Raw genomic sequence first — 13034 nt, forward strand, 5'->3', positions numbered from 1 at the left:
GAAACTAATGAGAGTTAAAAAAAACAGCGTAGCATGCAAACAAAAACCGGGTGGACCGCCGGAGCGTCAGCGCTGGATTGCCGGGGAAAAGAATAGGTGAGTACTGATACATTTTTTTACAAACGGCTGCAAATGTCCTAAAATAAAAAAATCAAGCAACCTGGCTAAAATACTGGTTTAATTTTTACTTAGCCCTTAGTATTTATATAGATTATAAATATTTTTTTCCTCACTTCCATTATATAGTACACCAGCAACTAAATGAACAAAAAATTGTTACTTACTTTTCATTGGTAAATAATTTTCCGAGATGACTTCTTAGGCTAATCAATATTACGGAAATAAATAGTGCAAGCATAGCTGAAATACAGTAGGCAAGTCATAAATACTATGATCTAAAAAGATGAGATCCCACAAGTGCTTCAGTGTAGATTATTTATTCTCTTTACTGTTTATGGTGTTACATTATATGCAGATCTGAACAAATGATATATTACTCCAAGTGCATCCTTTCTATAGGACATTTTAACTGAGGTAGTTATTATGTTGGTCACTGGATAAGTAGGAAATTCATTGAGAAACGTCTGGTTTAGTGAAAATGGATGAACTGAGAGATAAATGAATCATAACAGCTGTATGTAGAATCATTTTTTGTTTTTTACTTCAATGTATACTGTCCCATTATATTATATTATTACATTACATTATTGAACACGCACACATAGTTCACCCTTCTTCAATTCTATCTTCAGGGCCTAAATAACAATTGTATGGTCCCTTTCACGTACTTACCTTGACCCCAGCCAGAGCAATGAGTCTCGCGGTTTGGCTGGCAGAGATGTTGGATGGTGCATGCTCAGAGCGCATGGAAGTCTGGCTAATCAGAATTAACCCCTTGGAAACACTGCCAGTTTTGGCCTTGTAGACACAGCCTAATTTTTCAAATCTGACGTGTCAGTTTTTGTGGTAATAACTTTGGAATGCTTTTACCTATCCAAGCGATTCTGAGATTGTTTCCCCATGACACATTGTACTTTATGTTACTGGTAAAATTTGGTTGATACATTTAGCATTTATTTGTGACAAACACCAACATTTAGATAAAATGTGCAAAAAAATAGCATTTTTCTAAATTCAAATGTATATACCACACAAAATAGTTACTAGTTTAAATTTCCCATATGTCTACTTTATGTTTGCATCGTTTTTTGAACGTCCTTTAATTTTTATAGGACGTTACAAGGCTTAGAACTTTATCAGCAATTTCGCACATTTTCAAGAAAATGGGTTCAGTTCTGAAGTGGCTTTGAGGGCCTTATATATTAGAAAGTCCCCATAAATTTCCCCATTTTAAAAACTGCACCCCTCAAAGTATTCAAAACAGCATTTAGAAAGTTTCTTAACCCTTTAGGTGTCTCACAGGAATTAAAACAATGTAGAGGGGAAATTTACAAATTTAATTTTTTTGAGAAAAATTCATTTGTAATACATATTTTTTCTGTAACACAGAAGATTTTACGAGAGAAACGCAACTCAATATCTAGATTCTGCAGTTTTTAGAAATATCCCACATGTGGCCCTAGTGTGGTATTGGACTGAAGCACAGGCTTCAGAAGCAAAGGAGCACCTGGTTGATTTTTAATCCTCATTTCTATTAGAAAATATTTTTGGCACCATGTCTGATTTGAAAAGGTCTTGTGGTGCCAAAACATAGGAAACACCCCCAAAAAGACACCATTTTGGAAACTACACCCCCAATAAATTCATCTAGGGGTATAGTGACCATTTTGACCCCACAGTTTTTTTTGCTAAATTTCTTTGAATTAAGCTGTAAAAATGAAAATCTAAATTTTTTCCAATAAAACTTACAATGTTTTCATTTTTACAAGGAATAAAGGATAAAAAGCACCCCAACATTTGTAAAGTGATTTCTCCCGATTACAGAAATTCCCCATATGTGGTCATAAACTGATGATTGAACACATGGCAGCACCATTTGGCTTTTGGAGCTCAAATTTTGCTGGAATGGTTTTCAGGCGCCATATCGCATTTGCCTGAGGAATCAAAACAGTGGAAACACCCCAAAAGTTACCTCATTTCGGAAACTACACCACTTATTAAATGTACCTAGGCACTTTTGGTGGCTTCTCAGCTACCTAAGGGCCGGTTATCCAAAATTTATAGATTATTGCTCTCTAATGATGACTCAGTTGCACCAACCTTTTATAGCAGCTTGGGAACGGAAACTGGGTACGAGGTTTAAACCGGCTGAGACCTTCAGAATCTTAACTAACTCGCATGGGTTCTCAAGATGCATTAGAATCCAAGAGAATTCTTATAAGACCTTGACAAGGTGGTATAAAACCCCATGTCAGCTGAAATTAATGAGTTTTTCTCCATATGATACCTGTTGGAGCTGTAATTCTGAGCGAGGTACGATGTCCCATATTTGGTGGAACTGTACGGTTATCAAACCATTCTGGAGAGAGGTTTTACATCATGTAAATTTAATTTGTTCTAGTCTCTCCCTCTCCTGAGCTTATCCTGCTTTGGCTCCCAACGCCAGAGTTGATCCCCTCTAAGAATAATCTCCCCACGATTTTGATAATGGCTGCTAAGTTTCTCATCCCTCTGAAGTGGAGATCAGTGACTCCTCCATCTTTAGAACAATGGTTTGAGAAAATTCACCAAATCGCTCGGTTGGAGGAACTCTCCAGTTGGGAGCATGGTACTCACACCAAATTTTTGAAATTATGGAAACCATGGCGAGATTTGAATGATACAAGACATTCCACTGTTAGTAGCACTATATCTGCATGATGTATTTGTTCTGTTTGGTAGGGACACATGGCTATACAAGCGGTTTCTTTAATGGTGGGCCCCCTCATTTGCTGTTTAGCTGGTCTCTTTGTTGTAAGAACTCATTGGTTGGACTTGGTCGTTCGCCTGAATGCCACACTATATTCCTGACATGTGGCCTGTTGCCATCATGTGTGCAATACAGTATGATTTGTAGATGTTCGCTATATTCAGACACTCTGTACTAGTTGTTTTATTTGGTGTTCTAACCCTCCCCCCCTTCTCCCCCCCCCATATTTGTATTATTTTATTATTTCTGTACTGCTTATGACTGAAGGCCTCCGTGTCTATAGTACATTTATACTTGTTTCAATGCTTTGAAATTCAATAAAAACAAATTTGAGAAAAAAAAATATGTACCTAGGCACGTAGTGAGCATTTTGACCCCACAGGTTATTTGGATAATTAATTGGAAGTAGGCCATGAAAATAAAAATCAATTTTTTTTCCCCATAAAATGTAGTTTTAGCTTAGATTTTTTTTTTCATTTTCACAAGGTCCAAAGGAGAAAAAGCACCCCAAAATTTGTAAAGCAATTTCTCCTGAGTACGGCAATACCCCATATATGGGCATAAATTGCTGTTCGGACACACGGGAGGGCTTAGAAGGGAAGGAGAGTTTTTTGGCTTTTGGAGCTGAAATTTTGCTGAAATGGTTTGCGGCGCCATGTCGCATTTGCAAAGCCCCTGAGGGATCAAAACAGTGAAACCCCCCCCCCCATTTTGGAAACTACACCCCTTATGGAATTTATCTAGGGGTACAGTAAACATTTTGACCGCACAGGTTTTTTGCTAAATTAATTAGAAGTAGATTTTTTCAAAGCACCCCAAAATTTGTTTTATAAACTGTTTTTATTAAAGCATTTTCCATAACTTATCATTTTTCAATACAACAAAGGGGGGAGGGTAAATTGGGGAAATTGAGTTATACAATCGTATAAGTTTGACAGATATAAATAGTTCCAGTGTTTTTTGCAGAACAGAACACTATATTGAAGTCATCTGTAAATTAGTTTGGTATAAATCATGACAATAATACTACGAAATACAGTATAAGACACCGTTACAGTCAGGTATCAGAGATATAAAATGAATAGTGGGTAGTAACAAAGTGAAGTGAGGGAAGGAGGCATGGGGCAATCAGGATTAGGATGAGGATGCGCGGGTCATGAGGCGTTGAGCAAAGTTTGCTCAAAAAGAAAATAGGATTGAAACTAATAAATGGATGATATAAACACAACCAAAGTTAGCACATTATTGGTGGGACTCCTGCAACAGTTTGTTCAGGATACCATGTGGTATATTGAAAACATGTGCAAAGTTTTTGTTTTATTCATGGCGGCAGTATGTCAATAAAGGATTCCCATAAGGTAAAGAATTTCTTGACTTTAAGTTCTTTATGCAGGGTGGCTTCCAACCAGTCCATCCTAAAGATATGGGAAAGTTTCCTTAGAAACAGTTTTAAGGATGCGGGTTGTGATGAGAACCAGTCCGGTAGAATAGCCTTACGGGCCGCACTTGAGATTATAAAAAGTAATTTTTTTGCATTTGGAGCACACGGAGAAGCATTGTAATCTAACATACCAAAAATGCAGGGTGTCTGTTTTGGAAGTCTGGATTACCAAGTAATGGTAATAGCAGCGAAGTATATGGATCAAGGTGGGCCAGCTTTCGTATGCCTTAATGGTTATGGAGAGGAGGGGGTTTAGTCTTGTAACAGCTCAGTCGGAGCATGCAGAATGTATAGAAGAGAGTAAGGTTTGGCAAACTGGGCCTCAAGGTAAGGTTCTGAGTAGTGGGATGTATTATGGGTCCAGTCTGCCAGAACTCTAAGGAGGGCTGCCAGGTTGTAGTTACGTATATTTGGGAAGTTGAGACCTCCATGGAATTTAGTCTGTTGTAAGGCTCGCGTGAATTATTCCAAATAAAGTTTCTAGGTATGTATCAGTTGTTTTAATTGAGCGATATATATAGATATGTTTTCTGTATACATTTTATGCAGATTTTTCGTGATGGTTGAACCTAAGTAGGGGATGTGGCTTAGTGTCCATTTACAGTTCAGTCCAGTAGCCCAGGAGGGGGGAGGGGCCTCTTAGGAGTAGGGCTTCCGATTTGTCCAAATTAATAGTGAAACCCGATTGTGGTCCATATGTGTCTATGAGTAAGAGGGTTGATGGAAGCGTTTGTCTAGGGTTGGAGAGAAACAATAGGCCATCATCAGCAAAAGCCGAAAGGCGTATGTCTTAGGAGTTGATTTTAATGCCTTGAATGTTAATATCAGTTTGTATCTTCTGTAATAAAGGGTCTAGGGACAAGTTAGAGGGGAGAGGGGGCAACCCTGTGTTCCTCTGTTGAGTTGTATTTAAACCGTTTATTGTGAATGTCGCGTGGGCATCCATTTGCAGCAGTTGTATAAAGTTAATAAATACAGGTCCGAAATTGATGAAACTTGTGGGACGTATTTGGAAGTGGGCAGGATACCTTGTCAAATGCTTTCTCAGCATCAAGGCTGAGTAGCATGGTCTGGTGGGAGGAACGAGATTGGGCCGCTACTGTGGCTGCTATGGCCAGACGGATTCCCTCAGAATAGTGGTGGTTTTGTAAGAACCCCAATTGCAAAGAGGTGAGAATAGAGGGGAGGATTTTTTTGCAATCGATTGGAAAGGATTTTGGTAAGGTTTTTTATAATCCTGGTTAAGGAGGGATATGGGTCTATAAGATTGTACTAGAGTTAAGCCTTTTGCCAGTTTAGGGATCAGGATTGTTCGGGATTCATGGAAGTTGTCAATGTATATTAAGTTAAATAGTGATGTCAACACTATTGTGATGTGGGGTTTGAGCATTTTATAATATTCCCCTGATAAACCATCTTGTCCTGGTGTTTTGTTGTTCGGGAGGCGAGAGATCACCAATTTGATTTCATTTTCGGTAATTGGTTTGGAAGGAAGAGATTGTTGCTCCAGGTTCAATTTGGGAAGGGATGTGGTATTCAACAACTCCCACATACGTTGGGGGTCGTCAGAAGAAGGTGCATAGAGTGATTTATAATAGTCTAAAAACATGGTTTGTATAGTGGAAGGGTCAGTGACCGGGGGGAGTCGAGGGAGACTGTCTGAGTTTTAAGATGTTGTAGTTGGATTTGGGGCTTTTAGTAACATTGGAAAGTAAATGTCCCATTTTATTTCTCCATCTAAAGTATCTGTTTTTAACTGAGTCACTAGACCACTTTACTTGACCCCAAAGAAACGTGTCAAGTAAATGACGGGAGTCTATGTAATGCTGTTTAGTGTCTGGTGTAGGCATGGCGATATGTTGGGCGTGTGCTTCAGTTAAGGATTTGTACAGGTAGTCATAGTTTGCGGCCTGCAAACGTTTTTTGTTTGAGATATATGCTATAATTTGTCCACGGCTTTGGAAGTCCTCCAGAAGAGACTGGCATCCTCAGTGTGATGTAAGTTATCATCAGCGTAGTTTGCCCATTCACAGGGTCAAAAATTGTTTGAAGTCTTCTGAGTCTAGCAAATATGCTGGGAAACGCCAATTCTGCTAGTGGTTCGAGTAGATCTTAAGTCTATAGTTAGTGAAATGGGAGCATGGTCTGAGATGATTATGTTATGTATGCTGGCAGTGATGATGTCAGGGAAAAGTGGAGATGAGATGAGGAAGTTGTATATTCTAGAGTGGGAGTCATGAACCAGGGAGTAAAATGTGTAGTCACGGGCATCTGGGTTATGAAGTCTCCAAGGGTCACAAAGTTGCAATTTGGTCAGCATGTTTGCCAGTATTTTAGAAGTAGGAGCATCAGTGGCGGAGGATCTGGACCTGTCAAGAGAATTGGCCATCGCTGTTTTAATCTCTACCCCATATAATCGTAGAAAGTGGTTTTGTGACGAGGAACTGATATAGGTGTGAAAAGAAGTCTGCATTAGGTAGAGTTGGAGCATAAATGTTAAGGAGGGAGAATCTATGAGATTTAGGCTGGGTTCACACACACTATTTACGGACGTAATTCGGGTGTTTTAGCCCCGAATTACGTCCGAAAATGCGGCTCAAAAGCGCCGGCAAACATCTGCCCATTCATTTGAATGGGTCTTACGATGTTCTGTGCCGACGGTCATTTTTTTTACGCGCCGCTGTCAAAAGGCGGCGCGTAAAAAATACGCCCGCGTCAAAGAAGTGCCTGTCACTTTTTCAGATGTAAATGGAGCCGTTTTCTATGGACTCCATGGAAAAACAGCTCCAATTACGTCCGTAATGGACGCAGCGAAAGACGCCTGCACATGCCATTACGGCTGAAATTACGGTGCTGTTTTCTCCTGAAAACAGTACCGTAATTTCAGCCGTAACGGACACTGCCGTGTGAACATACCCATAAGTGTGACATCCAAGTAAATTTATCTAGCCTCAGGATCACAGTATTCCTCATGGATTGCGCAGTCAATATTTTTGTTAATTAATATCGCCACTCCCCAAGCTTTAGATTGAAAGGGGGCTGATATACACTGCCCTATCCAAGGAGCTTTTAGCGTGCACTGGTCACCCGCTGTCCAGTGCGACTCTTGAAGGAAGACAACGTGTGGTTACAATTTATGTAAATGGAATGTGATTCTTTTCCATTTTATTGGGGTGTTTAACACTGCCACATTCCAAGAAACCACCTTTAAACACATTGTTATTGTGGTTGTGTGAGTGTTAGCGTGTCGAGAAGCCATTAACCAATACCCGTTTGTGGGTATAAGGAAGATAAAAAGTGTATGTACGACCTGAGTTATCTGTCCCAGTCAGCTAACTCCTCCGGTCGCAAAAATAGTAAAAATGACTCGCACATCCACCTAAGAGAGGGAAAACACTGGGGGAAATAAAGGAACAACATGTAACATGAAATGGTGAACATAGTGAGTGGCACAGACTCACTACATGAAAAAATTGCACACAGTGTAACAAAATGCAATGTGTTCCAGAATAGAGGATGCTCCATGAGCAGACGTATTAGTCCCCTGGAAGGAAGTGCTGTTTAGCTTGCGAAGGGTCTTCAAGTAGGAGAGCGGCCGTCCACGGTCACTCTTAGTTTAGCCGGATACTGTAGTTTAAATCTGATATTTTTCTCCACAAAGTACTTGCAGATCTCAGAGAAGGCCCTCCGTTTTAGGTCTACAGATGCTGAAAAGTCTTGAAAAATGAGAATCTTGTGGCCATTGACTTCTAGGTTTCTCCTCTTTCGGTAATTCTGAATACGTTGTTTGGTTAAGAAGTGGAAGAATTTGGCTATGGTCGGTCGATGGTGATTTAGTTGGTCCTCTGATTCCCTGCCCAAACGATGCGCTCTTTCTATTGGGGGCATGGGATGTTCAGTGGGCAGGTCAAGGACCTGCATGAGATCATGCGACAAAAAGCAGAACAGATCTTCCCCTTTGATAGACTCAGAGATTCAGACGAAATGCAAGTTGCATCTCCTATTTCTGTTTTCAAGATCTTCCAAGCGATTAAGAAGGAGTTGTACCTGCGTGTCCTGTTGCGTGGTCGCTTGTTGTAGGGAAGTGAGGTTATCTTCACAGGCACTGATCCTAAGTTCTATAGTTCTTGTATTTGAGGTGATTTGGGAGAGCGCATTATTTATAGTAGTATGTAGGGCGTCCAGATGTTTGTCAAAGAGTGGAATAAGCAAACTGGACACATTTCTTGGGCCACAACTGCAGCTTGTGATTGTTGAGATGTAGATTGTTCCGGTGGACTTGGTGGAGGAGAGTACGAAGATGAAGTACAGATTCCTAATATGCCTGAGGCATAATGAAACCCAATTTTCCAACTACTATATAAAGTCAGAAGATAAAATAAAGATTATTAGCTTTAATTAACATGAATGCAAACGACCAAACGACACAAAGTCATACAGGGTTAAAATTGGCAAATGTGGTCTTTAAATGTGTAACAAATACGAGGTGTAGCTGGGGTGTAAAGATAGACACGTTTGGTGTATGACAGCACGAGTATAGCAGTCAGCGGCTGCAGTACGCGGAACAGATACACAAGAGAGCTAGAGTCAATTCGATTGTAATTGCTAGACAAACCTTGAAAATTACAAGCAAAGAAGCCCCCCCAACATGTTTCGCTACCAACGTAGCGTCCTCAGGGGTATATTGGGGCTACATACGTGTAGCTTTCAGTACGGGACAGTAGTTCCACGAAGAGGAAGGGACTCCTAGCATCGTACATAACTGTGATGCTAGAAGCACGGCTCCCTGCAGTGTGCTCGGTCCGGGACTTGCGGCCGAAATACGTTCCGTCCTTTACGGACCGAACATGCTCCTGTGAATCCAGCCTTAGAGTGATCAACTAATATTCTATGAGGTGGCGCAGATAAGGCTTCTTCAGATACCTAATGTCACCGATCATGACGTCATTGCTGACAACGTTCCTTTAAGAAAGTAGCCTCTTTTGAGTTTAGCGGGCAAGTCACTTGAGGTGGAGGCAAATATAGGACTGGAAACATTTCTGCTTAGTTAGACAATGCAAAAGGGTATGCGATGCAGAAAGCACGGGAAGCGCTAGTCCCACAATGTGCAGGGGGTCCGACGTGGCCTCTATGATTCTCCCTATGGTATCCGGAGAGAGTTAGTGCAGTGACAGCGCCATGGTGTCTAGGGCAGTCTGTGCAAGGGAACGTCACAAGCACTTGGAGGGCTATGGGGGCACTAACAATGTCTGAAGCAAGGTTTCCGTTTTCCAAGATGGCCGGCGCTAGTCGGCACCAAGGCTACATGAACTACCAGGTGCTCAGACCCCGGGGAAAGAATAGAGTCACGGTCAACAGCTCACTCACCTCAGTGACTGCGGAGGCAGCAGATGGAGATGTCCAGAGGTGGAGGAGGAACGTCCTGGTTTGAGCTGGGACCAGACCGGTTGCAATGCAGTGTACCACCCCCGGAAGTCACGTCCGGCAGAAAATTTTGTTTACTCAGATGGTCGATTCCGGCCAAGAAGGGTCTCTAATTGTTCCCCCGGCCAGCGGGAGCACAGTCGGTCAGCAGATGGCAAGTTTGCTGGCAGCAGGAGGATGAGGCTGGATGGCAGGCAACGTCCACGGAGCTCTCCTGAGGTGCATCCTCTCTCGTCTAGGTCTTGGCCATACCCCCCCAAAAAATAATTTGTAAAGGAATTTCTCCTGAGCACGGTAATACCCCTACCACTAAGATAACACTATCTTTGGCTTCTTCACTAGACCCATAGCACCAGGCCTTAAAATGTCATTATCTCCGCTGCATCTATAGGGGTCCACCTGAGGGGTCTAGCATACGATGATGTGGGCAATAAATTCCTGGGCGTATAAATTGGTCTGGGCCAGCATTGAATTCACAAATTCCTCACTGAAAAGAAACCTTAAAAAAAAATATCTATTTTTGTGAGGCCTTCAGTCTCCAAATTATTTCCTGAGTTGCCCATGAAATCAGGGATCTTAGGCTCATAATTTTCAAGGTGTGGGTGCTACATGGGCTCACTAATTTGGGGGGTTTCCTCAGCTGATCTTCTGTGGGGGTTCATCATCACCGGATGATGAGGAGGAGGTGGAGGAGGAAAATTCCTCTTCTCCCCCACTGGCAGAATGCCTCCTCTGCTGAATAGACCCTTTTGGATGAGTGGGACATTTTTATTAGGGGGGTGTGTAGTGCTTTAACACGTGTAATACTCTATTTATTTTTACGCAGGGGTTATGTGTGTTGTGCTTTTACACGTGTATAGATGTACAAGATAACAAAAAAATTGGAGAATAAAATATACTGAATAAACTTTAGTAAAAAAAATGATGGCTATATAAAATTGCAAAAAAAGTTCTGACTTCCTGACACTAACAAATTATCCCTAACTGTAGTATAAAAAATATACTACAGTAAATTTAGACTAAAACTATAAAGCTACGCTATGTAAAATATAGTGAACGAACTTCAGTAAAAAACCAAACTGAACATCCGTCACTAACTGACGCTAATCCTGTAACGCTATTTATTAATACTAAAAAACTGTATTAAAAAAAATTACTACAGTAAATTTAGACAAAAACTATAAAGCTATGCTATGTAAAATTTAGTAAACTAACTTCAGTAAAAACCAAACTGATCTTCCATCTCTAACTGACGCTAATCCTGTAACGCTACGGTATCACTAACTGACGCTTACAAAAAAACTGTAGTATAAAAAATATACTACAGTCATTTACGCTAACTCCCTACCTAAGCAGGTACTAGCTGCACCTGGAGAAATATTTTTTTTTACTTTTCATTTTTTTAAAAATAGTTTTCTAAAAAGGCCCAAAATCCAAAAACCCGTGGCAAAAAATTTGAACAAATGCTGATCAGTGATGGCGGTCACTGATCAGTGCTCAGCGGTCGCAGGACGCACACAAATGGGTGCGGGTAGAAACAAATAGAGGTCCAAAAAACACACCTGCGTCAACAAATTACCACTGAGGCTGATTGTAGACTCAGCACTCAGTGGCCGCAGGGCGCACACAGGTAGATGGTGCTGTAGAAATATAAAATCTAAAAAACCTGTGCCAAAAAATGAGCACAAATGTGAATGTGGTCACTGATCAGTGCTCAGCGGCTGCAGGGTACGTAAACGGATATGGTGCTGTTAGAAAAAAGAAAAGCAAAAAAAAAAACCTGCGTAATTTTTTTTTTTAACACATATGCTGACCAGTGATGGCGGTCACCGATCAGCACTCAGTGACCGCAGGACGAACACACAGAGGTGGTGCAGAGGAAAAAATGACAAAAAAAATTGACCAAGAAAAGTGGCCGCAGGACAAGAAAGGGTGGTGGGGAGAAGGGTCAGGGACTGGGACAGGGAAATTTAGGGACAAATCACAGTGCTGCTGCTAAAAAAAAAACAAAAAAACAGCAGCAAAGTTGATGATGATGATGATGATGGTGGTGATGCTCACCATTCAGTCTATGCAGACCGACCAAATCATAGCGATTGGGGAGGGGGACACCAGCGCCACCGGCCTGTGAATGTAAGCTATAATTGTCCGGTGATCGCCGATGAGGGGAGACTGCGTGTTCCCCCTGGGCGATGAGTAAAGGTGGCCTGCTGTCAGGGACAGCAGCCACCTTTACTCGGTCACTGTGTCCTTACACACGGTGACCACTTAACGCTCCAATGTACCTGTACGTTGGATTGAGTTAAGACTTTGTCGCCAAGGGGTTAAAGCCACTGTATTTAAAATCGGCTAGGCACTTGCTTTCAGTGCAAGTTATGAGGTAGTATACTCAAGTTAGGCTTGTTTGTCACTGTTATTCCCTGCATTCTATTTGACTCCCAATTGACACATCTTGTTTGACTCCTATTCTACTATGTCCTCTTGTATCACATACTTGGCACCACTACATCACTGTTACTAAACCTTGACTTTTCTGACTACCCACTACTGTATTGCATTCCTGGATCTGCTAAATCAGGTAACCGACCCATGGCTTATTGAACTGTTCACGCTTCTTCCTGATACCACTGCTGTATCTGTTTGACTCCTATTGCTGATATCTTGACTGTCTGACTTTGCTTCTATTTCATCTCCTGATTACATGGTCGGAGAGTTACGGAAACAGCGTAACTCGCTGAGCTACGCGGTTTCTGTAACTCCCATAGTAGTGAATGGCAGTTACGGTTGCAGTGTAGCATGCAAGCTATGCTGTTTCAGTAACTCCCGACCATGTAATCAGTAAGGACCTGTTCACATCAGTGTTCGCTTTCCGTTCAGGGGTTCCGTCTGAGCTTTCCGTCGTGGAACCCCGCAACGGAAAGTGAAACGGAAACCACAGCTTACGTTTGCATCACCATTGATATCAATGGTGACGGAAACATTGCTAATGGTTTCCGTTTGTCACTGTTCCGGCAGGTTTCCATTTTTTAGACGGAATTAATAGCGCAATTGACTGCGCTATTGATTCCGGCGAAAAACGGAAACCTGTCGGAACGGTGGCAAACGGAAACCATTAGCAATTTTCCGTCACCATTGATATCAATGGTGATTCAAACGGAAAATGTGGTTTCCGTTTCACTTTCCGTTGCAGGCTTCCATGACGGAAACCTCCGACGGAACCCCTGAACGGAAAGCGAACGCTGATGTGAACCGGCCTTAGGGCCGGAAGGCAGCGTAAGCACAAAAAGCTAGAACGGGGTT

At 41.7% G+C, this 13034-nt stretch overlaps 1 protein-coding gene across 1 annotated transcript in view; it reads right to left on the reverse strand.

Moving 5' to 3' along the window:
* LOC142741800 (multidrug and toxin extrusion protein 1-like) overlaps positions 1-13034 on the reverse strand; it is a 135138-nt gene that overhangs the window by 22022 nt on the left and 100082 nt on the right. Inside the window, exon 12 of the mRNA XM_075851132.1 lies at positions 285-360. Coding sequence (XP_075707247.1) covers positions 285-360 — 76 coding nt within the window. The remainder of the gene's footprint in view (positions 1-284; positions 361-13034) is intronic.

This window comes from Rhinoderma darwinii, chromosome 2, assembly GCF_050947455.1.
Source record: "Rhinoderma darwinii isolate aRhiDar2 chromosome 2, aRhiDar2.hap1, whole genome shotgun sequence".
In the NCBI taxonomy this organism is placed as follows: Eukaryota; Metazoa; Chordata; class Amphibia; order Anura; family Rhinodermatidae; genus Rhinoderma; species Rhinoderma darwinii.